A 26,182-nucleotide genomic window follows, 5' to 3' on the forward strand; every position below is an offset into this window, starting at 1 on the left:
GGTCAGAGGGGGCCGGGCAGCGAGATGGGGAAGATGGCGGCGGCCCTGGGCTCCGTGGCTACTCTAGCGACAGAGCCTGGGGAGGACGCCTTTCGGAAGCTTTTCCGCTTCTACCGGCAGAGCCGCCCCGGGACCGCAGACCTGGGCGGGGTCATCGACTTCTCGGCGGCCCGCGGCTCGGGGCCCGTGGCCCACAAGGTACGGAAAGGGGCGGGCGCGCCTCCCCTATGGCTTGCCTCGCTTCCTGGGGGGTTTCAGTGCCCTCCTCACCCCTTTCCGCTTCCAGACTGGAGGTGATTGAGCGACCCCCGCCCTCCGCGGACTCGGAGTTGAACTGCCCACGAAACGTCCCTCTTTGGCGATGAAGAGCTCTGCCGCTGGTTTCTCCACGTGGCTATTCGTGGCGGTGCCCTGGGTCAAAAATGCCTGGGAATAGGTGTTTATTCCTTCCATTAGCTGCCCACTTGCCTTTCTACTTCGATTTGGGTTAAAAAAAAAAACAACAACCGTAAACCATGTTCGTAGACGTTAAGGTAGCGCTCAGCAGTTTTGAAAAAGCCAACCACCCGAATAATCCCCGAGCTGAGAGGGATCGCTGTTGTCCTGAAAACTGGCACGGGCCTTGGCTGAGCCTCCTGGGAAGAAGGCGTTCAGAGGTTATTCAGAGGTCATCTCTCCAAGTTGAAAGGGAAGGGTTAACGAGTCGAAGCATCATCCATTATTTCTACCTTTGGGCGGGGCGCAGGGTGCACGGGGAGAATCACAGCTCCAGTGTAATGTGTATTTCCTTTGCAGTTACTTTAACCCTTGAGGATGCCCGATCCCATAATTTGCCCTTGGTGTTGTCCACAGGTGGCTGGATGAGGCATTCTTTCCAAGCTTAGTAATTGTTCTCAGTAAGATTGGAATGCCACCATACCACCACGTTTGTCCGGAACTTGGCTTCTTAAGAAGCTTCACTTGTTAGCAGAAATGGTCTTAGAGTTGTCAGAACAACATACAGAAAGTCTGCACCCCTGCAATGATACAGTTGATTCACGGGAGAGTCCCTCAGACCCTTACTCGGCTACTTTTGCCCATGACTTGACCATCATACATACTTTTAGAATTAAGTCACCTGAGAAGGAGACATTGTGTGTAGCGCGTACCTAGAACAGTACCAGTAAGTACTCAATAAATACACTATGGAGTAATAAAAACTTTGGTATTTAGTTACCCAGCTCAAAACAGATTGAAAGTAGCAACTTAGAGAAGAAAGTTACTATTAAAAGACACCTAATGAGAGCAGTGGAGGAAGTAATGGCAACAGTTTGGCAAGGGATGGGGGCGGGGGACAACAGAAAAAAATTTTAAAAGGTCAGGATTGCCCTAGCCAGTTTGGCTCAGTGGATAGAGCTTTGGCCTATGGACTGAAGGGTCCCGTTCTGGTCAAGGGCACATGCCCAGGTTGCAAGCTCCATCCCCAGTAGGGGGCCTGCAAAAGGCAGCCAATCAATGATTCTCATCATTGATGTTTCTCTCCTCCCTTCCTCTCTGAAATCAATAAAAACATTTAAAAAGAAAATCTCAGGGTTTGGTTCAGTTTAGCATATGATATTTTAGGTCCTTTAGGGTGTTGCTGAATTACAATACACTATTAAGTATGGGCCATTTAAGAAATCACAAAATGTTTAAAAACATTTTATCAACCTTTAGGTACCTGGAAAAGTTAGCTTGGTCAGGACTCTCAGAGAGTTCCAGATAGCCATTTTATTATGCAGACTAGTTAAACACCAGCCACTTGTTGGTATTTTGTCTGGAAATCTCCACACTTGGTGAAGTTAATAGGATGAGAGATAACATCTTTTTGGAAGAGATCATTTGATGTATTCTAAGGCAAGCCAGACCTAAGTTTATTCATGGAAGATTAAAGTTGTTTTTTTCTAAATGTCTCTACTTTAGTGACTGCATTGGATCTCTTAACCAATTTAATGATCCATCTATAAGATGCCCTACATGCAATTAAAACTCCCATGAACCCCTGAAAAACTTAATCCCTAATTAATTAACAAAGACAAAAGGTTCCAAGTTTCAATTTGAAGTTTTATCTAAAAGATGCAAATAGCCAAGCCGGTGTGGTTCAGTGGTTGAGCATAAATCTATGAACCAGGAGGGCATGGTTCAATTCCTGATCAGGGGGCATATGCCCAGGTTTCGGGCTCAATCCCTGGTAGGGGGCATGCAGCAGGCAGCTGATCAATGATTCTCTCATCATTGATGTTTCTATCTCTTTCACCCTCTCCCTCTCTGAAATCAATAAAAAATATATTTAAATAAATAAGCAAATAAAAGAGAATACATATTGTACTTTTAACAAACAGGGTTCCTAATATTTTATTGACAGATTGTATGGTTAGAGTACTCTCTTTCCATTCTCACCCTCCCCAGCCTGGTGTTCCTCATAGCTCTGTTTAAACACCAACTGTAGCCCTAGCTGGTTTGGCTCAGTGGACAGAGTGTCGGCCTGAGGACTGAAGGGTCGCGAGTTCAATTCCAGTCAAGGGCATATGCCTGGGTTGCAGGCTCAGTCCCCAGTAGGGGGTGTGCAGGAGGCAGCCGATCAATGATTCTCTCTCATCGATATCTCTATCTCTCTTCCCTTCCTCTCTGAAATCATTTTTATATTAAAATAAAAATAAACACCAACTGTATACAAATGCCTCAGAAGCATTATTAGCCCTAACGGAAGTAAACAGCATTGTGACTCGGTATTCCAGCACACCAAACACTAGAGTCCTAAAAGAAATCACAAAGGTATGATATCATAAGAAAAGGTAATCTTTAAGGCAAAAATCAGCTTGCTTCTTATTACTACTTATCTTAATTCTATATAGCTCTCTAGTGTTTGTTAGTATATGGATGAGGAAACTGAGGCTCTAAGAAGTGACTTATCTAAGTCTTATATCAAGTAAGTGATGGGACTAAGTTTAGGATCCCGGACTTAAGACTCCTAACTTTGCCCCATACCAGAAATATCTTTAGAGCTTTGAAGTTCTCAGATTTGATCTGTAAAATAACTTTAGCCCTCTAACTTGTTTCCTTCCTGCCAGGTGGTCAGATCTCAGCTGAGTGTGTCCTCAGTCAGTGACCACGATGCACACAGAGCAGGGCTTCAGCCGGTCAGCAATTGGCGAGCTTATGGACTGGAAGGCTATCCTGGTGAGTGCAGCTGACCTACAAGGTGAATTCAATCATTTATCTAATTTTAGAAGAGGAGCTAGTAAATACACAAAAGAAGAACAGCAAACACACAGAAACATTCCTCTCTCCAACCCCTCCTAAATTCTGCCTCATCTAAGATTTCCATTTATGTAGCACTCCTAAAGGACAGAACAGGAGTCACTAGTGCTGCTTATATTGCACACCAGGTACAAATGAAAAATAGGACATTAACTCTGGGCTTCCTGCCACAACTCTCTGAACATCCACCTACTCTGGCAGAAGAACCACTTTGAGTGATAGAATAATTAATAATGGTCACTCCAGACTGGCTGGCATTGCTCTGTGGTTGAGTGTCAACCTATGAACCAGGAGGGCATGGTTTGATTCCCGGTCAGGCCACATGCCGATGTTGCAGACTGGATCCCCAGTGTGGGGTGTGCAGAAAGCAGCTAATCAATGATTCTCTCTCATCATTGATGTTTCTATCTCTCTTCCTCTCTGAAATCAATAAAAATATATTTTAAAAAATAAAAATGTTCACTCCAGTCACAAAATCCCTGTATTCTCAAATGGCATAACAACAACTTAAAAATTATTGGTATCATCAGGGCTGAACATTTGAAAAAAGAATTACAGTAATGAGATCAAAAGTCCTAAAATTTTAGTGATATTGGGTAGCTCACTTTACAGATAAAGTAATAAGATTAATTATTATGAACTATTCAGAAGATATGGAAATGCTTTATTTGGTCAAGTAATCTTACATCTGTCATCGTGTTTCTTTCTAGAGGACATAAAGTTAACATTGCATTTGTGATTTCAAGTATGGATTAAAAGCAAGAGATACCCCTAAAAAGAAATATTAATTTTTGTGCTAAGGGCCAGGTCTATATTATAGCTCTTAATATAGTATGACCACTAAAGTATTTGTTAATAACGTGGGAAGGTGTAACAGCTTTTTAAAAAATTGTTTGGGTGGGTTTTTTTTATGTCTTGATTTTGAGAGAGAGAGAGAGAGACATCTATGTGAAAGAGGAACATCGATCGGTTGCCTCCCTCACATGCCCCCCCATCCAGGAGCCGAACCCACAACCTAGGTATGGGTTTGTCAAGTATCCTGGCAAAAATTTCCGGACCGGGAATTAAACCCACCACATTTCAGTGTACAGGACAGTGCTCTAACCAACTGAACCACACTGTCCAGGGCTGGAAAGTGTAACAGCTTTAATACATCCTATATAAGGCCTCATGAACTTTAGTTCTGTATTAAAGAACTAAAGATGATCTTATGACTGAAGTCACAGAGGAAACAATCAATTGGCCTTTACATATGAAAGCATTGCTCCCCATGAGTTTAGGTAAATGAGCATGCATCACCATCAGTCTTTTAATCACTGTTCTTGAAGGCTGCCCTTTACCTTTCAGACCCAGCTCCTGTTTTCAAGGCCATGTTTCTGTAATTGTGCCTTCTTCCCTTAACCAATTGGTCAGGCTACAAGGTTGTCAACCCTTCTTTGGTTTTCTTTTCTCCAAATTGGTGTCCTTGGTTTTCTAGGATTTTACACTTAAGCGACATCATTTAAGTTGGTACCTAAATGTGTCCCTAGAGTCTTTATTCTGATTTCCTAGCCATTATAAGCTGCATTTAATAGAATTATAATAATGTCCAAAACATGGGGGATGACAATCTCTTCTTACTCTGACTTGATTGGAAGGATTGTGTTTACTTGTGGATTCTATTAATTCTGAAGGAGCCTGGGCACACCACATCTTGTCCTTATGAGAGTGAGCAGGAAGATCATGGTTCTGAAGACTAGAAACTGAATCTGGGGAAGAGTAGACTTGAGGGGGAACATGACAGTGTCGAACATTTGAAAAGTTGTGCACAAGAAGGGATGGGAAGTAGTGCATACTAGTGGTTAAGGCCTAGGTTCTGACACCATACTACCTGGGTTCATGTCCTGGCTCTACTATCTACTATTATATGACCTTGGGCAAGTTTCTTAAGTAGTACCCACTTTATAGTGAGGATTATAGTGAGGATTAAATAAGAGTATCCTAGTAAAGTGCTTAGGTCAATGCCTGGCACGTAGTAAATAGTCATTAAATGTTAGCTGTAAAACTTGAAGTATTAATCAAGAAGAAGTAAAAGCTAATGTAGGTTTGCTCTGTGTGTCAGAACCTAAGGCCAATTCATGAACATTTGAAAGAGGCAAATTTTAACTCAGTGAAAGGATGACAATAGTTGTCTGAAATAGACTGCCTGAAAAGGTATTAAATTTCCTATCACTATTCAGGCTTGGACTAGGTCAGGGTATTCTTCCTTTAATCTCATATTTGGGGGCGGGGGTGTGCTGTAATCTTTTCTTTTTACATGGTGATAGCATGGTAAATTGTTGGGGGGTTTCATATCTTTTTTCTTTCAAAATAAAGACAGTCCTGTCACTCTCCTAAATTATTTGGATAATTTTACGGGTACATGAAATGCAAAAGTGACCTCCACATTTATAAGCAAGTATTCTCATTCCTGTCCTCCAACTTTAGAGAAAGAAGAGTTCCTTCAACTCAACCAGTCCCTTCACCTCTGACCCCACTTTCTTTCACCTCCTCTGGCTTTCACGACCTTGCTCTGTTCCTTTCCACACTTTGATTTTTAGCCAGTTCTCTTCAGCTGGCTCTTTCCTCACAATCTATAAGCATGCTTCAGTCTTTTTAAACCCTAAAATCCATAAACTCTCCCCTTATTTCTTTATTCTTTGACTACTCCTCAGCCTTTGTTTCTTTTCTCAACCAGGCTTTTAAAAGATATTATCTGGTCAGAGGGGACGGGGGTTGAGGAGCTCAGTGAAAAAGGTGAAGGGATTAAGCAAAACAAAACAAAACAAAAATATTCATAGACACAGACAACAGTTTGGTGATTACCAGAGGGAAAGGGGGTTGGGGAGAGGTAAAAGAGGGGAAATCGGGGAAAGATGGTAATGGAAGGAGACTTGACTTGGGGTAGTGAACACAATACAATATACAGATGATGTATTGCAGAATTGTACACCTGAACTCTATATAATTTTATTAACCAGTGTCACTCCAATAAATTCAATTAAATTTTAAAAATATATAAGACATTATCTATATTATTGTCTATTGTCCTATCTCCAGGTATTTCATGAAGGATAAAATTTTTTATCTCTTTATCTCTGGTTCTTAAGAAAGTGCACAGTGTGTGTCTGTTGAATGCTTGATGGATTAATCCTTGCCATGCATAGGATTCTAGTTAAATGTTATTATTGCTCTTTTACAAAGGAGAAAAGTGAGGTGAGATTACTTTCAAGGTTATAAGGATCTTCTCAGCATACATGCTGTAGGTATTTGCATTGTGCCATACTGAGCAGATGTACATACCATATTCCTTCCCTGCTGTATTAGTCAGGAGGCAGAAATCACACCAATTATTTTAACCGTGATAATTTATAGACTCATTAGCCAGAAAATAGAAAATGGAAAGGGCAAAAAGGGCACACTGAAATATCAAAGGTAGTAACTGCAGAAGCAGCCACCACCTCTGTACATGGTGACACTGGGTGAAAATTTGAGGGGTGACTGTGGCGGTTTCAATTCTAAAGTTTGCTTTGGGATAACACAAATGATAATTGTGGAATGTTTGTTTCCCTTGAGAGTAACCCCAAAAGCCAAAGGTATTTGCATAATGGTAGATGGCTAGTGATCTTCAAACTTAACTTTTTACTAACTTGAAGGAATTCCTCTTCCTCTAAAATTGGAGAATAGGAATGAGAACATTTGCTTGTAAGAATGGAAGCCACTAGAAGTATGAGCAAAAGAAGATGGAAAGTAAATATAAAGTAGAGGGTATAAGGAAGTCAACAGAAGTAAACTATCTGAATAACTGATGGAGAATTTCCTCCTCTCCTTTCTTTCCCACCCATCTTTTATATAGGTTTTATTTTCATCCCAAACCCCTTCCTCCCAGGTTACCAGTGGCACTGGGTGAAGCAGTGCCTTAAGTTATATTCCCAGAAACCTAATGTATGTAACCTGGACAAACACATGACTAAAGAAGATACCCAAGATCTATGGGAACAGAGCAAAGAGTTTCTAAGGTAGGTTTTATCAATCACAATAAAATGTTAGCATTCGCTCAAGTCATCACAGATCTTTAAAGGAACTGTTTTATAACAATGCAATGAAAGTAACTGGCCTGTTTATTTTTCCCTCATTTCCACGCAAATGCAGCAAAATTTTATTCTTCCCTCTAGAACATTTGGGCAGATGCTTTGACAATTATATTAAACTAGAGGGCCGGTGCACGATATTCGTGCACTGGGGGGGGGGGGGTCCCTCAGCCTAGCCTGCGCCCTCTCTCAGTCCTGGACGCCTTGGGGGATGTCACCTGCCGGCTTAGGCCCGATCCCCTCAGCCGGATTTGCCCATCCCTCTCGCAGTCTGGGACCCCTTGCACCTTACTGCCTGCCTGCAGCAGAAGTGGGAGAGACCGAGCCCGGCTTCTGGCTGAGCAGCGCTCCCCCTTGTGGGAGCCTACTGACCACCAGGGGGCAGCTCCTGTGTTGAGCATCTGCCCCCTGGTGGTCAGTGTGTGTCATAGCAACCAGTTGTTTTGCTGTTTGGTCATTTACATATTAGGCTTTTTTTATATAGGATTGAGATCCATTTCAAAGATTTGCTAATCATAGCTTAGATATCAAGTTCATCCTCAGTAATCATCAGATAATCCATTTTCATTCACCTTCAGCCCTTTTTTCTACTTAAAATGAGTTCCTGTGAAGACTGGTATCCTGGCAAAAAGTAACATTGAAAGCTCTTTACTTCTGCTCTTCTAGACAAAATCAATTCTAGCAGCTGTTTTATGGTAGGTCAGTTGTTCTTCATGAGAACTAATGTTTATACCTTAATGTTGTTTCAACATTCCTTCATTCCACAAATATTTCTTAGGGGCCAGTCATGTACCAGGCATGATGCTGAGCATTGGTGATACAAAGATAAGTAGGCCACTGTCCCTGTATTCAGGAATGCATCATCTGTGGCAGGAACTCAATATGACCAGGAATAATTATAATAGAGCTCAGCAAGAAAAATGCTGTGGGGGCCAGAAGAAGAAATAATTCTTTCAGGCAGGAAGGAGGTGTCAAAGAATTAAAAAATGATATTTTTAGTTCATTGACTTCCTTTTCCCCGCTGTCTATTTGAACTGGGTCTTCAAAAATGACTAGGAGTTTGGCCAGTCAGAAAAGCAAAAACACTGTTTTGGGTACAGAAAGTAGCCTTCAAAAAGAGGTAATATTTAAAAAAGTAAGTTCTGTGAGATAGGAGCACAGGATGTGTGCATTTATTCAACAATTACTGAGTTTCTGCTATGTGTCAGATAACTGTGTTTAAGTGTTAGAGATTCAAAGACACTTCCTGCCTTTCAGGAATTTGTAGGTTAGTCAAGGACAGAGACAACTATATATATAAAAGCCAAGAGACCAGAACAACCAGTCACTATGACATGCACTTTGGCCAGCCAACCAGCCCAATCGGGGGTGGGACCAGCCAGCCAACCTCCCGCAGCGCCTCCCCCAGGCCTGCCCAGCCCAATCAGCCTCAATTGGGGCAGGCTGGCTGGACCCCACCCGTGCATGAATTCATGCATCAGGCCTCTAGTAACCATATAATGTAATTTGGCAGGTACAGGAATCCTATATAACAAAAAGCTAATATGGAAATTAACTGAACAGCGAAACGACCAGCTACTATGACGCGCACTGACCACCAGGGGGCAGATGCTCAACGCAGGAGCGTCCCCTGGGCCTAAGCCAGCAGGCAGACATCCCTCTCTCAGTCCGGGACCCCTTGCTTCTTACCGCCCGCCTGCAGCGGAGGCAGAAGAGTTCCCCACCACTGCCACTGCACTCGCCAGCCATGAGCCCGGCTTCTGGCTGAGTGGCACTCCCCTTATGGGAGCACACTGACTGCCAGGGACAGCTCCTGCGTTGAGCATCTGCCCCCTGGTGGTCAGTGTGTGTCATAGTGACTGGTCATTCTGCCGTTCGGTCGATTTGTTTATTAGGCTTCTATTATATAGGATTATGGGGATGGTCAGTTAGGAAGCTAGATTGAGGTAGATTATGGAAAATGCTTCCTGGAAGTCATGAATAGAATTGTCAAGAGGAGAAGCAGAAAGAGAATGTTAAGACCAGATTACAGTAGGTCCTCGGGTTACGTCAGAGATCCATTCCTACGGCACGAAGTAATTTTTGCCATAAGTTGGAAGTATCCACGAAATGAAATACGTTGAGTCCGATGTAACCCGAGAACTATCTGTATAAAGGGTTTAGTGCTATGTAAAGCACTGGTTCTAGAATCAGATTGCCTAGGTTCAAATCCTGGTTCTGCCATTTAAAAGCTTTGTAAACTTGAGCAAGTTTTTTTGTTGTTGTTTTGTTTTAATAATTCTTTATTGTTGAAAGTATTACATTTGTCCTCCTTTTCCCCCCATTGACCTCCTCCAGCCCACCCCTGTCCCCCTGCCCAGGCCTTCAGCATCTTATTGTCTGTACATGGGTTATGCATATATGCATACAAGGTCTTTGGTTAACAAAACATAGAATTGAGGTGCCCTAATTTTGTGAACAGACCTATTTTTGCTTCTAAGTTCAAGTATTTCTTATTCATTTTCTACTTAAAAGTTTCGTTTTCCCTGACCATAGAAATGTAGAAAGTTTCTATGGTCTTTCTATGGTCCTCCCCATCCTTCTTTCCCTGCCTTCCCTCTGAGACTCCTCACTCTGTTCCATTGAGCAAGTTTCTTAACTTTTCTTTTTTAAAAAAATATATTTTATTGATTTTTTACAGAGAGGAAGGGAGAGGGATAGAGAGTTAGAAGCATCAATGAGAGAGAAACATCGATCAGCTGCCTCTTGCACACCCCCTACTGGGGATGTGCCCGCAACCAAGGTACATGCCCCTGACCGGAATCGAACCTGGGACCCTTCAGTCCGCAGGCCAACGCTCTATCCACTGCCAAACCAGTTAGGGCAAGTTTCTTGCCAAACCAGTTAGGGCAAGTTTCTTAACTTTTCTATGCCTCATAGTAATCCTTTCCTCGTTTGATAATGTGAGGATTAAATAAGATAGTATGTGAGAAGTCCTAGAATAGCCTCTTAAGACTCTATACCAGTTTTGTGTGTTCTATTTGTAGTTTAATGGTTCTAATGGTGCGGTTTGAGTAAAATTAGTCAAAGAGAGCTTAGAGTTTGTTATTAAACCAGCCTGTGTTTTCAAATAATTGGGTTTTTTTCCTTGTGACAACAAATTCCAGTTGTCATCTTCTAAGATAGGTCAGACGAATCTCTTTAATAAATCATTCTGTAAACAATAATGAGATAGTTCTTTTGTCTAATAAATTATCAAAAATAAAAAATTTTAAAGTCATACCTTCTATTGTCAAGGGTGGAAGAAATTGATATGCTCAGACATTGCTGACAGCATTAAAGATAGATTAGGGACTGAGTTCTTCTGTCACTGCCTGATAATGTGTTTGTTTCCTCATCTGGGAAACAAAAGGATTGTACTGGATAAGCCATTTGAGGTGGTAGAATCATGGTCAGTTAGGGTATATGCCAGCTGGACAGTAATGCCAGCTTTCCCCGTGTTCCCAGAGCACATCAGAAAGATGTCGTTTAAAAATATTCCCTTGTAGATTCTGATTATTTACCATGTCATCCACATGGAGAACCACTGAACTAGGGCACCTCTAAGGATCTTTTCAACTTTTAATTTCAACTTTCTAGGTTTCTATGGTCACGGAAAACGAAACTTTTAAGTAGAAAATGAATAAGAAATACTTGAACTTAGAAGCAAAAATAGGTCTGTTCACAAAATTAGGGCACCTCAATTCTGTTTTGTTCAAAATTTATTGTCAGGGAATAATGTAGCTAGAGATTCTTTTTTTTTTTTTTTTTTTTAAATATATTTTATTGATTTTTTTACAGAGAGGAAAGGAGAGGGAGAGAGAGTTAGAAACATCAATTGTGAGAGAAACATCGATCAGCTGCCTCCTGCACACTCCCTACTGGGGATGTGCCCGCAACCAAGGTACATGCCCTTGGCCAGAATTGACCCTGGGACCCTGAGTCCACAGGCCAACGCTCTATCCACTGAGCCAAACCGGTTAGGGCTAGCTAGAGATTCTTAACTAAGAGTATAATAGTTAGGTATAAACGTCTTCATTGCCGCATTGTCTATAAGAGGGAGGAAATGAAAAACAACCTAAGTGTCAGCAGGGGGTCAGATAAATCACATATGATATACCCTAGCAGCAGAATGCAGCCACTACAAAATCTTACTTCCAGCCCTCTAGCAAATCTAGTAGGGTCTGCAGTTACAATGAATAAAATCATTTCTAAGCATATCCATCACTACCACCTTAATCTAAGCCACCACCATTTCCCGGTGTCTGTTCCTGTGCCTCTTCAATCTGTTTTCACAGTGTAGAAATCATGTCACCTCTCACAGCTTCTCGTCAGCAGGACCACAATTCATTTCTGATGCAAACCATCAGAGTTAAGCCGGGACATCGCAAATTATGGGTGTGGTCCCCAACCAAACTGCCCTCACCAGCCACAAGTTTGGGAGATCCTCAAGTTACCCACACTTCTGACCAACTGGTTACAGATTTAGGGGAGTTCCCATGACTCAGGTTCAGTAGCTCTCTTGAACCATTCATGTACCTATGATTATAGTTTTATTATAAAGGTTACAAATCAGGACCACCCAATGAAGGGACACACAGGGCAATGTCTGGAAGGGTCCTGAATGCAGAGCCTCCATATCCTCTTCCCATGGACTTAGGATGGGTCACCCAGGAAACTCCCAGGCCTTAGTGTTCAGAGTTTTTATTGGGTTTTTACTGCTTAAGCGTGATTGGTTGAATCATTAGTCACATAGTTGAACTCAATTTCTGCCTCCCACCTATTCCCTGAGGTCTGGCTAATTAATTTCACTACTCAAAAGGCTCAATCCTCTAATCAGATGGTTGGTCTTTCTAGCAGGACAAGCCTACATCATGAGTCATTTTAGCATAAACTCAGGTGTGGTCCTGGGACCCAAGTGAATAACAGAGACATCCTGTCTCCCTAGGGTTTAAAAGCCTCCCACATATCAAGGACAAAGGCCAGTCAAATTCTTTGTTATACATGTTAGGTGGCTCAGGAGGCGGAGGAAATAAAGAGAGCAGAGTAAAAGAAAGAAAAGGAAAGGTTTATTCTGCGTCCCGGGCGACCCACGGACCCCAAAGACAGGGCCAGTGGACTCGCGCCCACAGGGAGGGGGGGCTTTGTTTTATACTAAGGTTGGGTGAGGGGCGGGGACATGAACTGAGGAAGTCCCCGCCACAGAGGGTCAGCAGGGTATTCAGGAAGGAGCCAGTATCTGTGTGGGGGTCGTGTGGATTCCAGGGAGAAGGCGGTATCTGTGTCTGGCACGTTGATCTGTTAGAAATTCCTGGGGGATGGGGTCCATTATCTCATCACACGTCTGCATGTATCCGATCCTGGGCTCTCTCCGACCTAACATCACAATCTCCAAATACTTAGAAAAAAATCAGAAGTCATTACCATAGCCTACAAAACCTAGATGATTTGGCCCCCAGCCAATCTCATCTCCTACCATTCCTTCTTATTTATTCTCCAGACATACTGGCCTCCATTCCATTCCTTAAACACAGCACGGTCTTCTGCCTAGAAAGCTTTTTCTTTAGATAACCAATGGCTTGCTTCCTTCAGGTCTTTGTTATAATATCACCTTATGAGAGATGATTTCCTTACCATTCAATTAACAATAGTCCTCTTTTCCCTCCTCCTTTATCCCCTTGCCCTATGGCTTTGTTCTTCAGTGCATGGTAGTTAACAAATATTTATGGAATTAATTAGTTAATGGATACTTTCTTACACCTTTTGGATTTTGTGAATATATTATCTAATAAAAAATAACTTTAAAGAATAAGTCAAGAGGAAATATAAACTTAAATAAAGCAACTTTGTCCATAAGCTTATAAAATGCCTTGTATCCATTTTTTTATGTGTGAAAGCTTTTTTAATTGATATTCTCAATGTGGAAGCAGAACTAATCCTTTCCCTTTTCTACTCCTTTAAGACTTTGTTATGGAGCTATTATAGCATTTGTTATAGTGAATCCAGTCATGGCTCAAGGAAGCAAGAGCTCTGGATGAAAAAAAATAAATATGAAAAATAAAACCCAAAAAATGTGCTGTTAGAAGCCAAGATAGGAATATGTTTCCAGACTAAGAGAAGAGCCAACCATCTCCATAGGCCTAGGATTTGACAGTTACCACTTAATTTAAACTAAGAAACTAGTTTGGGTAGAGAGGTGTTAGCAAAAGTCAGATTGCAGGAAATGGGGGAGAGTGAGGGTGGCAAAAACTGAGTACATTTAGAAAAGTTTGATTGTAAAGGGAAAGAGATACGGGGCAGAGGAAAGCAGGGCATAGACAGACTTGAGTTTTTATTGGGGTTTTATTGCTTAGGTATGGAGAGGTCAAGTTGGAAAGCTGGCCTTTGTGGAAAGAAGTGGGACCACTCCACTGCTTCCCCAGGAGGGAAGGATGGAGTAAAGATTTTGAAAAGTTTAGAAGTGTAGGGGAGGAAAATTGAAATTGTTCACTGGATCATTTTGTTACCAGAAAAAATGCCTCGTCTCCTCTTGGTGTTCATGGGAGTGGGGTTCTTGGGGTACCGCTGGAATAAGCATTTCCAGAGGGCCCTACAGAGGATGAGATATGATAGACAGCTTTATTTTTGTGGAATTACACCCCTGAATTTCCAAAGTCCCATTACCCTTAGTCCAGTCATGGAAGAAGTATAGCTGGGATTTCACTAGAGCTGAAATCAGAGCCAGTGTCCAGAGTTTCCTTTCCAAGTTGGAGCCGGGTCCAGTTCAGCATCAGGCTAGTTGCAGTCCATTAGTCCATTGCGTGTGAGGGTCCACATGGCCATGGGCCACACAGGAAAGCCAAGCATGAGCCATGAGCCAAGTGTGCCAAGAGGAAGCAAGAGTGAACTTCTTCCTTCACTCCTATCCCAAATTTCAGTGTGCTTGCAATGGCCATGCCCATTCTGGCTAATCATCTCTGTCGCCAGGTGTGACAGGCAAGTACCTTCCCTATGTCATCCCAACTTTACTGGACATACATCTATTTTCCCTTCGTTGGATCCCTCCCCTGGTGTTTTGCAGGGGACGTGCCTATATGTCTGCCCTTCCCTTCGCTCCTTTCTTATTACTAATAACTAGCTAATTACAACAGTATCAATTTCATCAGACTGCTGTTCTCAGTGTCCTAGAAGGGAATAAGGACTGAGAACTTGAGATGAATGGTGAAGGTTCAAAGCAGAAGGCAAAAGATTAGATAAGACTAAATATTTGCAAAATAGCAGAAGGATGTTAGCAATTAAGATAAAATTTGATGTTCATTTGCAGTGACTGACCAGTGATTGACCAGGAGATTCAGGTTGAGAAAGGAGACAAACTGAAAGCACTCAAATACAGAAAAAAAATGGAGTTCTAGGGACAAGAGATGGAACTTTGGGACAGAAAGCGGTGGTTATGGAGGGAAATATTCACAGTGGTGAAAGATACAATTCCCAAGCCTGTAAAAATAAAAATAAAAATACCTGCCATAGGATTTTGAAGGGTTTTTTGTTTGTTTTGTGTGTGTGTTTTTAATAAACAACTTTAGACTTTTTATGTCCTGAGTACTTTGATTCACTAATGTCCCTTGAGGCAAGAAAAAAAATACCAGTGCTTAATTTTGACACCCAAACTAGCCACTGCACAGAGAGTGGACAAGCAGGACAGGAGTTTATTTCTACAGTTAGGGTTTGGCTGAAGCAGTGCTGTGCAACATGATTGCTGAGAGAAATGCCAACACTTACCTAAAGCACTTACCCATGACAGAAAGTGAGCAAACTGCTGTGTGGGCACATTCACCAGGGAAGAAGGTGACCAGTCCACCCATCCATCATCCTGCTAGTACCTGGAGGAGCAGCAGGGGCAGGGAGCATAGCATTTCTGTTGGCAGTAAGAACCAATAATTAGGGTCACACTTGCTTGAAAACATTCTTTTAGATGATTGGATAAAGATTTAAAGTTAGGTTAAGTGCCAAAATATTCCCTGCATTCCTATGGGTGGATATGGCAGCTCTGTCGGCACTGGGGCTTCTTAGTCACCTTGTGTTTGTTTTATGTTTTTATTGATTTCAGAGAGATGAAGGGAGAGGGAACAATAGAAACATCAGTGATGAAAGAGAATCAGCTGCCTCCTGCACACCCCCTATTGGGGATGGAGCCCTCAACCTGGGCATGTGCCCTGACTGGGAATCGAACTGTAACTTCCTGGTTCATGGGTCAATGCTCAACAATTGAGCCACACTGGCCAGGTGTTTTTTAATATTACATTCTTGGTCAACTCACTTTTCTGTTCTAATTTCCCCTATCGAGACCTTGGCTAACAGCTTATTCCATAGAATACAAAAATTTGAATTCTAGGGTCCATACAAACAGCTGTTGCTGCCATTTACGATGAATATATCTTAATAAATCCTCTAATTTTTGCAGATATAAAGAAGTGAATAAACGGAGACCCCGAAGCTTACTTGAGAAACTACGGTGGGTGACCCTAGGCTACCATTATAACTGGGACAGTAAGGTATTCAAATTTTCTTGCTAATTCCATTATTTTCCATTTTTATGCTTCTTGGGCACACATAGTGGGATTTCTTCCTAGCCAAGCTTACAATATCATATTATCTATTTTAGGAAGCATCTCTCTTATTTATTCCCTCCTAAAATCCCCTCGATACAGTATCTCAAGAGACATGGATAATTTACCAAGAGAAAAATTCTTTTTCATATGCCCTCACATTATGTTATTTTATCAAAGACTATCCTTGTTTTCTCTAAGTAGGTTTCAGGGATATCAATTTTTTTTTTTATACTAAAGAGCAGTTGTCAATTATGATCTTTATTTCCATTGTTTATTGTTGAGCATTTATTTTCTATGTAATACCTTCCTGGAATAAAAGTGGATCCCTATACTTCTGGTGTTCTCATCAATTCACAAAAGGACTTTCAGAATCTAAATACCACTGCCTGCTACATAAGGTCTGAGCAGGAGAGAGATGGGAAAGAATGTCCTAAAATTAACAAAATCTCATGGTTGTGTGTTTTTGCTTTGCTTTGTTTTGTTTTGTTTTGTTTTGTTTTGTTTGAGTATGTTTTTTTCCTGACTTCTGTGCTTCACAGAATGCCTCCTTTATCAGTGGCAGTGCAGTGCCTCTTGTCTCAATGAGATATTTGCCACCACGTAAAAAGACTAATTCTGAGAGTAAACTGAATAAAACAGAATGGAATAGACCACCTTGCTTCTAACCAGTTACTTTCTAAAAGCTCTATAGTTTCAGTCAACCCAGCTTATTAACAAGTATATTAACTGATCAAAATAATGATGTGTTGCCCAAAAATGTTCATTATAAAACTCTTATGTTTTAGTGATGCCAAGTAATGGAAAACTAGATTAACTGTACTTGGGGAAATGGCCATATGATTTTCTTCAGGTTAGACAACCTGGGTTTGAATTATGCCTTCAACAAGGATAGTACCTACCTTGATGGTAGTTATGATAATTAAATGATTAATGCCTGTGTAGTGATTACAACAGTGCCTGGCTGTTGTAAGCAGTTAAATGCATTAACAATAAATGTTAGCTGATTTTTTTTATATTATTTTTATTGTTGACATTGTTATTCTCCAAGAACCTCAAAATGGGCCTCATTTACTAAGAAAAACATGGAGTGAAAATTATCAAAAACTGAGTTAGCAGAGAAGAAAGAATAGTGCATAGACAGCTTGGAGAGGGTTCACGCTCAAAAGAAGTAATTATTTCATTATAGCATAGGTGATGTAGTGCTAGAATAGCATGATTTATTCATCCATATTTTGAGGCATCCGGTAATCTAATAATGAGCCATTCAAAATATGGATGACTGAATCATGCCATGCTAATATTACATGTAGGCGGGATGATTTTTAAGTGGTAATTAATCTTATAGCACAGTTTTTTACTTTCCTGAGATCATTGTTTATTTTTCTTATTTTCCCTACTTTTATTAAAGAAATACTCAGCAGATCATTATACACCTTTCCCTTCTGACCTGGCTTTCCTCTCAGAGCAAGTAGCTGCTGCCTGTGGATTTCAGGGTTTCCAAGCAGAAGCAGGTATCCTGAATTACTACCGATTAGATTCTACACTGGGAATTCACGTGGACAAATCTGAACTAGATCACTCCAAACCCCTGCTGTCATTCAGGTAAGTTAGTTCTGGGGATTTGGTATTATGTTTTATCACCTCATTCCATTTTTTAAAGCATTTTGAACTAAAATAAAATAAAAACATTAAACTTTAAAAAAAATGGCTGGACTCTATAATCTTTCACTTCTGGGTATTTTAACAATGCATCATAAGTAAAATTAGCCTAATCCTTTAAGAATCATGGCCAAATTATAGTTAATATTTCTGTTTAAGATGCATGGAGTCTGCCTTTTGTAATGAGAGGTATTGTAAGTGTCAGTGGAATAGGCAAAGGGAAGGCCATACATCTGTTTTGGAATAGAGAAAAGCAAAGCACAAAAGCCTGAACAGCTTACTCCTCTTGTCTCCCTAAGCATAACTTTAAATTTGTGCAAAGTACTGCCCCTGATTCTAACTGAGAACATGCCTGAACAGAATTTTTTATTATTACCTTATCTTTAAAGTGAACAGGAGTGATAAATACAGTAAAGAACTTAAACACAATAGTCCCCTCTTATCCACAGGGGATACATCCTAAGACCCCCAGGGGATACCTGAAACTACAGATAATACCAAACGGTACATATGCTTCTTTCCCTATACATACATACCTATGATAAAGTTTAATTTATAAATTAAACACAGTAAGAGATTAACAATAACTAATAAAGTAGTATAATTATAACAATATGTTGTAATAAAAGTTATGTGATTGTGGTCACTAGTTTCATGGGAACCTTGCTGAAGTCTTTGTATAAGCTCAGTGCTTTTGGGTGCAACGCACTGCTGTTGATCAGAACACATTTTCTGTTCATGACTTCCACCCACAAATCTGATGTCTTTTTCATCTTAACTACACACTTACCAGGCACTGTGGTGGTAATTTTGCAGTTTGAGGTGCAACAACAGAACTAGCACAAAAGTCTTTTTCGTTCTTCACTAGTTCACGGTTAGATTCATTCTGACTGCATATCTTAGCAACAATTCTTTTTCTTTCCTTATTAAGTCAAGACTTTCACCTTTCCACTTAAAGGAACCACTATATGGCTTCTCTTGGTGTATCTGAATTGCCATCATCACTATTGTTCTTTGGAGCCATTAGTAAGTAAAATAAGGCAGAATGGCATGCAATTTAAAACTTATGAATTGTTTATTTCTGGAATTGTTTATTTCTATTTAATATTTTCGGACCACGGTCAGCCACAGGTAACAAACTGCAGGAAGTGAAACTGGATAAAGGGTGACTACTTTAATTTTATTGGAAGACTTGAATCTTACAGAATCATCAATAAAACTTATATGGGTAATATTAAAACTAAATTCTTCCCTCCTGGGCTGGTGTGGCTCAGTTGGTTGGAGCATTGTCCTGTATGTACACCAAAAGGTGGTGGGTTCAATTCCCAGTCAGGGCACATACCCAGATTGTGGATTCGATCCCCGGTCAGGAGTGTACTGGAGGCAACTGATCAATGCTTTGTTGTTTGTTTCTCTCTGTCTGCCTGCCTGTCTCACTCCATCTTTTTCTCTAAAATCAATTTTAAAAACAAAACAAAAAATAAATAAATTCTTCCCAGACTGGTGGGGCTCAGTTTGTTGACGTGTCCTCCACTACACTAAAAGGTCTCAGTTTCAATTCCCGGCCCAGGCACATACCTAGGTTGCAGGGTTTTTCCCTAGTTGGGGGGCGTTTGATGTTTCTTTCTCTCTCTTTTTCCCCCTTCCCGTCTCTCTAAAAATCAATGAATCTGTCCTCAGGTAAGGATTTAAAAAAAAAAAAGAATTCTTATTTTGCTTATTTAACTGCTTCATATTTTATTTCACCATAATCCTGTGGGCTATAAGTCTAAGTAGCAGATCATGGATTGGTCACTTATAGACACAAGCCAAAAGGAAAGGATCATAGCACAGTTTAAAAAGGAAGATTTTACCCAATAAAAAGGGAAGATTTACAATTAATAAGTATCAAATTGAAATTAGAAAATAATGCAATTAGCAATAACTTTCCCTGCATGGTTAGTAACAGAAACTTACTGTCTTGTATTGTTTCACTTATTTTTTTTGTAGCTTTGGGCAGTCTGCCATCTTTCTCCTGGGTGGCCTCAAAAGAGATGAAGCCCCCACAGCCATGTTTATGCACAGCGGTGACATCATGGTAATGTCAGGTTTCAGCCGCCTGTTGAACCATGCAGTTCCAAAGGTCCTTCCAAGTTCACAGGGGGAAAGTCTGCCCTGCTGCCTGGAAACACCTCCCCCAGCTGTCCTCTCCAGGGACTCGGTGGTAGAGTGCTGCTCCATGGAGGACTGGCAGGTGTGCGCCAGCTACTTGAAAACTGCTCGTGTTAACATGACTGTCCGACAGGTACTGGCCACAGACCAGGACTTCCCTTTGGAACCCATGGAGGAGAGTAAAAGAGACATCACCACAGAAGGTTTCTGCCATCTGGACGATGAGAAGAGCCACATAAAACGAGCGAGGTTAAACCCTGACAGCTGAGACTTGGAGGGGCTGTTCTTTTTCTTAGGCAGATCTTAGGGTAAATGACCATGCTGTTGTATTGCATTGAATTTAGCACCAAGACAAGCCAAAAACAGAGACAAGGAAGAACTCATCTTGATCACACTGTTGCCTTGGAACCCATTCTGGCTAGTAAACTGACATCACATACATGCCTGCCTAACCAGGACTGGACCAGACAGGTGTTCAGTCCTGCTCAAGCAGTAATGTATGTGAAGTCCAAGGAGGTGTGACATTCCACAACAGCCTTCTCAAGCCCCTGCCATTACCTCTGAGGGAGGTAGAAGTGAGTTTCCATGTCTGTGGAGTCTTTAAATATCTCACATTTTATTGATGGGAAACATAATAACCCTCCTACCACCCCATCTAGTGATTTTATGATAAAATTGTGGTTCCATGAATCAACCATCCGTCTCACTTCATTCTTCCAATTAACATCAAATCTTTTGATCTTCCATCTTTTCTGGCCTTCTTGCTGTTGGCTTTTAAATGCAATTTTAATTATTAGACTAAAAAAGTCCAAGGATGTCCTGTAACTCTTTTCGTGATTAAACTTGCTCAATTCTAAATTAAAGATCTGTATCTGTCTTTGAGGGTTAGTGTATCTGGGATTAGTGTTTTTCTATTTCTACTTGCTGTATTATTCTTACTGTTGAAGCCCCCTAGCTGTTGAAGCCCTACCAAGCATGTCAAACTCGCGACCGGCGGGCCACATTCCTCATTTAAGTAAAAGAGGCATGCAGCCTGCCGGCTGCAAGCTTGACATGCTTGCACTATCCTGCTCTGCCCTAAGTATTCTTTGGGGTTGTTTCAGAGGAGAGAATATTCCTTGGTGTCTCAGTCACTGCTGTCTTTTTTTGATTGCAGACAACTTGGAAAATACATGAAAGTGTGAGTTTTAATCTCTGTACCCTCATCAACTCAACCCACTATACCCTAAGCTAAATTACTGTACATTTCTTTGGACCACACCATTTTACCAGTGTTTATGTGTGTAGTGTGCACATGTACAGAAAAGGCTAGGTCTTTAATACATAATATATATATTCCAAATTTTCTATAGTGAGCATAAATTACTCTTTTGAAAAAGGCCTTTGTGATGTTTTTTTTGTTTTGTGGGTTTTTTTAAAAATATATTTTTATTGATTTTAGAGAGTAAGGGAGAGGAAAAGAGATAGAAACATCAATAATGAGAGGAATCACTGATTGGCCGCCTCCCACACACCCCACATTGGGGATCGAGCCCACAACCCAGGCATGTGCCCTGACCGGGACTCAGACTGTGACCTCCTGGTTCATAGGTCGATGCTCAACCACTGAGCCACACCGCCTGGGCTTTTGAGATGTTTGAAAGCAGGCACACACTGAGCTCAGCAGCAGCACCTTTGTAAAGTGTCCACCCACCTTTCTAAACGTGCTCTCATCAGTTTTGTTCCCGTCTGAAGCCCGTTCAGTCTCTGATCTTCCAATTGCTTTAAAATATGTCTGGCTAAGATGGATCCTCTCACCCCTCTTGCTTATCTCAGAGCCTCTTGCCTGTTTCTAGCACCCAACATCAGGTTTTTCCTAGAAGGGTCCCAGGCCCTCAGTGAGACATGCACATATTGCTGAACAGGACAGGCTCGACAGGACTTGGTTCACATGTTCTAATATTCCCAGTTCCCTTTTCACTAAAATAAGCTGGTCTTATTCTTTTCTCTTTTCCCCTAATCTAAAAGGTTGTTGATTACAGTAGGGAAACAAATAAAACCCTAATACCCTAAGTGGATTCGACTAAGACAAATTAGAATGGTAATGAGGCAGAAAGGAGCCTGGGGAATGATTATTGATCTCAGCGTGACGGGCGAGAGGAGCTAGGCAGGAAAACCTCTCACCTGTTTTCTTCTGTTTCAAAGGTTACAGTGGGAGAAAAAGCAATGCAAGTCTATTTTCTTAGCCTGGGTAGTAAATTTTTATTGATATTCCTTTTGATGAACTATCCTATCCAAATCTGAGCCCTCATGGGGCAGAGTTTGTTAGGTCTCAATTTGTTTTATTGGTAAAAACAGAGTTCTTAATAAGATAAAATGATACTGTCGATGGAAAGTGAAATAGAGTGGTTATCAGGAAAGCTAAGTTTTAATAACACCTCCAATACTTACCTGTATACCTTGAATAAGTCACTCAACTGAGGCCCAGTTGACCTTTTTTGAGCCACAATTACTATTTTTAAGACCCAGTTTGCTTGTCTATAAGGAGGTTTTACCAAGTAATCCTGTATTACGTACCAGCTCTGCAATGCTATCATTTTAAAATGAGAAATTAATTTCAGATTTTGGATAAACAGCAAACAAAGCTACCCCATGGACAAGATTTTTGGTAAGGAAATCAACCAAAGGATAGGAAAGGAAAACAAAATGAACTTTTTAGGAAAACAATAGCCAGTAAACATGTGAAAAGATGCTAAACTCACTAGTAGTTAGGGAAATATAAATTAAAGCATGAGATATAAATTTGTACCTATTCATTTGGCAAAATTAAACTACAATCTCTCAACTCCTCTATCACTCACACCCTATTTCTATTCACCTCATTGGCCCAGGCCACTATAATCTCAACTACATTATTGCAATACCCGCCTAACTGACTTCTTCCATGCTTGTCTCCACTGCCTACTCTCATAGTTTGTTCTTAACATAGCAGCCAGAGTGAGGCTGTTAACACCCAAGACAGATCATATCACTCATGCTCAAAACTTTATAATGTCACTCCTCAGTCGGAGTTGAAGCCAAATCCTTTCAGTTGCTTGCAAGTCCCTACCTAATCTGACCTCCCTCTTTCCTCTTGGTTCTTTCACCAACTCCGTTCAAGCCGCGCTTCCTCCTTGCTGCACCTCTGAACATCCCAGCACATTCCTAGCCGAGCCTCTGCACTAGGCTGTTTGTTTCCTTTGCCTAGAACACTCCTCAAGATTTGCACTCATGTCCCTGAAGGGAGGCTCAAATATTGACTATTCCAAATCTCAGTCCCACTGGCATTCCTAATTTTCTTTACCATATTGTATTTTTTTCGTAATATTTATGACAACATTCTACATAAGTGACAAAATAAGAAAAGAATGCTTTTTAAAAATTTATTATTGAAAGTATTACATATGTCCCCTTAGAAAATTATGCTTTTTAAGAGAATATGATAAATGATAATTAGTGTTTTCTTCTACCAGGCTATAAGTGCCACAGGGATAGATGTGCCCTAGTTTTCTAGAACAGTGACTGGCACATAGTAGTTGCTCAATACATATTTGTTGAATGGATGGATGTCCAGTGTTGGTGGGATGTGTGAAAATGGGCACTCATTCACTACTGTGAGAAGTAAATTGATAAAGTTATTTGGAATGTAAATTTATAAAGCTATTATCAGTGTTTAGCTAAATTTTGACCCAGGGATTTTAGGTATTTTCCCTATGGAAATGCCTAAACAGGGACACAATGAAATGTGTAAAAAGATGTTCATTATCATGTTGTTCATAATAGTGGAAAACTGGAAACAACCCAAATTTTAATCAGTGGTAAAAGAGTTATTTAAATTATGTTCATACATTCTATGGAATATTAATACGATGCAGCCCTTTACAAGAATGTACTGACATGAAAAGGGCTCCAAGATGCACTGGTTATTGAAAAACATGAAATGGAAGATTATATGTATAATGTAAAAACTATGTAAAACTATTACGTAAGTAAAAAAAAACTAATATGTAAAAACTAAACAAGACTATTTTCTGAATATGCACATACATATTTGTAAGTACATGGCGGAAAGATACATCCAAATGTAATAGTTGGGAGAAGAAAGGTTGGGAGGTGATAAAAAGACTTTACTCTTGATGCTTTTGTGTTGTGTGATATTTTTATAAGAACATATTTATACATTACAGATATGTTTTAATTATGCATAGAAAATCCTATAAAGAATCATATCCTATATAATAAAAGGCTAATATGCAAATAGACTGAACAGTGGAACAGCTGGTCACTATGACGGGCGCTGACCACCAGGGGGCATGCACGGAACATGGTGAGTGTTGGCTGCGAGGGATGGTGGAGCAGGTGGGGGGGGGGGGGGGCACTGGTCACTGTCATCAGGGCGAGCCTCTGGTGGTTACTGGAAATTTTTTGCTCCCACACACTGTGGTCCCGGCACTCACACCTGCTGCTGGCGCCGGCCCCAATCACTCTGCACCATCAGCAGGTGCAAGTGGAGCCAGTGCTGTCAGCGCATGGGAGCAGGGCTGCTGGCAGGACTAGGGACTGCAGCAGGAGTGGCTGAGCAGGGGCGCAGAGGATGGGCCAAGACCAGCCCCTCTGCCCACTGCAGCCTCATGGCCCACAGTTCCTTTCAAGGTGCACAAATTTGTGCAATGGGCCCCTAGTGTAGTAATAAAAAATGGAGGGACTTCATCTTTCAACTCTAATTACAGTTTCCTGTTATAGATCAGATCTGATGCTGTGTTAAATGATGCAGACAGTAACTGTTCAGCTGCTTCTACAGAGGCTTTAGTTCTGGTCTCTGGGTTGGATTCTGGAGGTGGGGTGGAAGTGGCTAGGGGGGGTCCTCTCCCTATACAGGCAAGAGGACCAAGCTCCACCGTATTTTTGCATATCCTAAGCTCAGGTAGCTTGCTGTGCCCAGAAACCTTGATCTACCTCTACCATGAAAATATTAGATGTGGGTTTTGGTTGCTAGGTCAGCCTTAAGGTGGAACCAATGTTGGATGGCCATAGTCTCCTAAAAAGAACCACTGTTCCAGGGAAATGGCTGGGCAGAAAGCATTGAAGGCCACACAGCCCCAAGATTTTTTATTTCTGTGAGCCCTCTGGTGAGAGTAAGAAGAACGGCAAAGCCTGTACATGTCCTGGGTGCACTGTGTTCCCTGGTGTTAGGTGGTAACCATCTGTCCCCCACAGTGAGATGGGGCCTGCGGGTGTGCCCAGCCAGTGATGGCTGTTTCCCTTTGTTCCCATCAGCAGCGACCAATCACCAGCTACAGGCCCTACAGACGTTGCTTCTTCATTTTTAGAGGTGCTTAACACCGAGGCTCCAGTCTCAACAGCTGGGAAGGAGTGAACAAACCATCTCCCCTGCGTTTCTGGCTATGCAAGATTTTTCTTCTCTCTGAGGATAGTCATGCCATGTCTATGTCATTAACCAACTACTCCTGCCTTAGGAAGGGTCGAGTGGTGAAACAATTGCCTACGGGGGTAAAAGAAATATCAGCCTCTGATGTCAGCAGCCCTTGTTACTTATTCATCCAGCAGCTATTGAGCATCTGTGAAGCGTGAGTCACTGTGTTGTATGCTTGTGACAGGCATTGTTTCTGCCCACAGGGCAGGTCCTACAGTGAGTAGGAAAAACACCCACATAAACAGTCTGTAATCTAGGCTGTGATGGGCCAAGTACAAGGTGCCATGGAAGGAGCACTTACCCCACAGTGGGTAGGGAAAGGCTTCCTGCAGGAAGTGACCTAAAAGCTGACAAAGAAGGAGCCACAGTTAGCTTCTCTCCCTTCTGTCTGGCTAAAGACCATTTATTACCTCTCTTGTTTCAAGTGGCCTTGTGGGAATAAAAATGTCTGGGAACGTGAGGACTTTAATAGTTTATGATTCTGTACAATTCATATTGAGATTCATTTATTTTGTTCAAAGCCCTTAGCAATGTCTGCTATTACATCTTTTGTTCACTCTTATTATATGTATCCTCCACAGAATAAGCTCCCCAAGGGCAGGCATTTTTCTGTCTTGTTCACTGATATTTCCCTGACATCTAAAATACTGCCTCGGCCTACAGACCAAAGGGTCCCGGGTTCGATTCCAGTCAAGGGCACATACCTTGGTTGCAGGCTCCTCCTTGACCTGGACCCTGGTCAAGGCTTATGCATGAGGCAACCAATCGATGTGTTTCTCTCAAATCAGTGTTTCTCTCTGTTCCTCTCCCATTCTCCCTAAAGAAAACAAACAAACAAAAAAACAATTGAAATATCTTCGAGTGAAGATTAACAACAAAATAAATAAATAAATAAATAAATAAATAAATAAATAAATAAAATAAAA

The 26,182-nt window shown here is 41.2% G+C and overlaps 1 protein-coding gene and 1 long non-coding RNA gene across 5 annotated transcripts in view; one reads left to right on the plus strand and one right to left on the minus strand.

Moving 5' to 3' along the window:
- ALKBH1 (alkB homolog 1, histone H2A dioxygenase) lies at nucleotides 1-20,697 on the plus strand. Of its 4 annotated transcripts, XM_014534716.1 has the most exons (7): nucleotides 1-198; nucleotides 3,090-3,198; nucleotides 7,154-7,316; nucleotides 15,847-15,937; nucleotides 17,403-17,596; nucleotides 19,643-20,081; nucleotides 20,112-20,697. In XM_014534716.1, the coding sequence occupies exons 1-6, from the start codon at nucleotides 25-27 to the stop codon at nucleotides 20,070-20,072; spliced, it is 1,161 nt and encodes a 386-aa protein (XP_014390202.1). In that variant the 5' UTR covers nucleotides 1-24; the 3' UTR covers nucleotides 20,073-20,081; nucleotides 20,112-20,697. The 4 variants fall into 4 exon arrangements, with proteins under 4 accessions (XP_014390202.1, XP_005860214.1, XP_005860215.1 ...); XM_005860152.2 differs by having other exon boundaries at nucleotides 19,643-20,697; XM_005860153.2 differs by having other exon boundaries at nucleotides 116-198; nucleotides 3,090-3,220; nucleotides 19,643-20,697.
- LOC106725046 overlaps nucleotides 19,133-26,182 on the minus strand; it is a 24,660-nt gene continuing 17,610 nt past the window's right edge. The window contains exon 3 of the long non-coding RNA XR_001360909.1: nucleotides 19,133-19,144. This is a non-coding gene — a long non-coding RNA (uncharacterized LOC106725046). The remainder of the gene's footprint in view (nucleotides 19,145-26,182) is intronic.

Source organism: Myotis brandtii, unplaced genomic scaffold, assembly GCF_000412655.1.
Source record: "Myotis brandtii unplaced genomic scaffold, ASM41265v1 scaffold132, whole genome shotgun sequence".
Classification (NCBI taxonomy): domain Eukaryota; kingdom Metazoa; phylum Chordata; class Mammalia; order Chiroptera; family Vespertilionidae; genus Myotis; species Myotis brandtii.

What these genes read in the sequence shown, in the direction of transcription:
- ALKBH1 (XM_005860152.2), top strand. Translation starts at nt 25, where the DNA reads ATGGGGAAGATGGCGGCGGCCCTGGGCTCCGTGGCTACTCTAGCGACA. An exon ending in ATTATAACTGGGACAGTAAG is followed by an intron (nt 15,938 to 17,402) that starts GTATTCAAATTT and finishes CTTTTATTAAAG; the next exon opens with AAATACTCAGCAGATCATTA. An exon ending in AAACCCCTGCTGTCATTCAG is followed by an intron (nt 17,597 to 19,642) that starts GTAAGTTAGTTC and finishes TTTTTTTTGTAG; the next exon opens with CTTTGGGCAGTCTGCCATCT.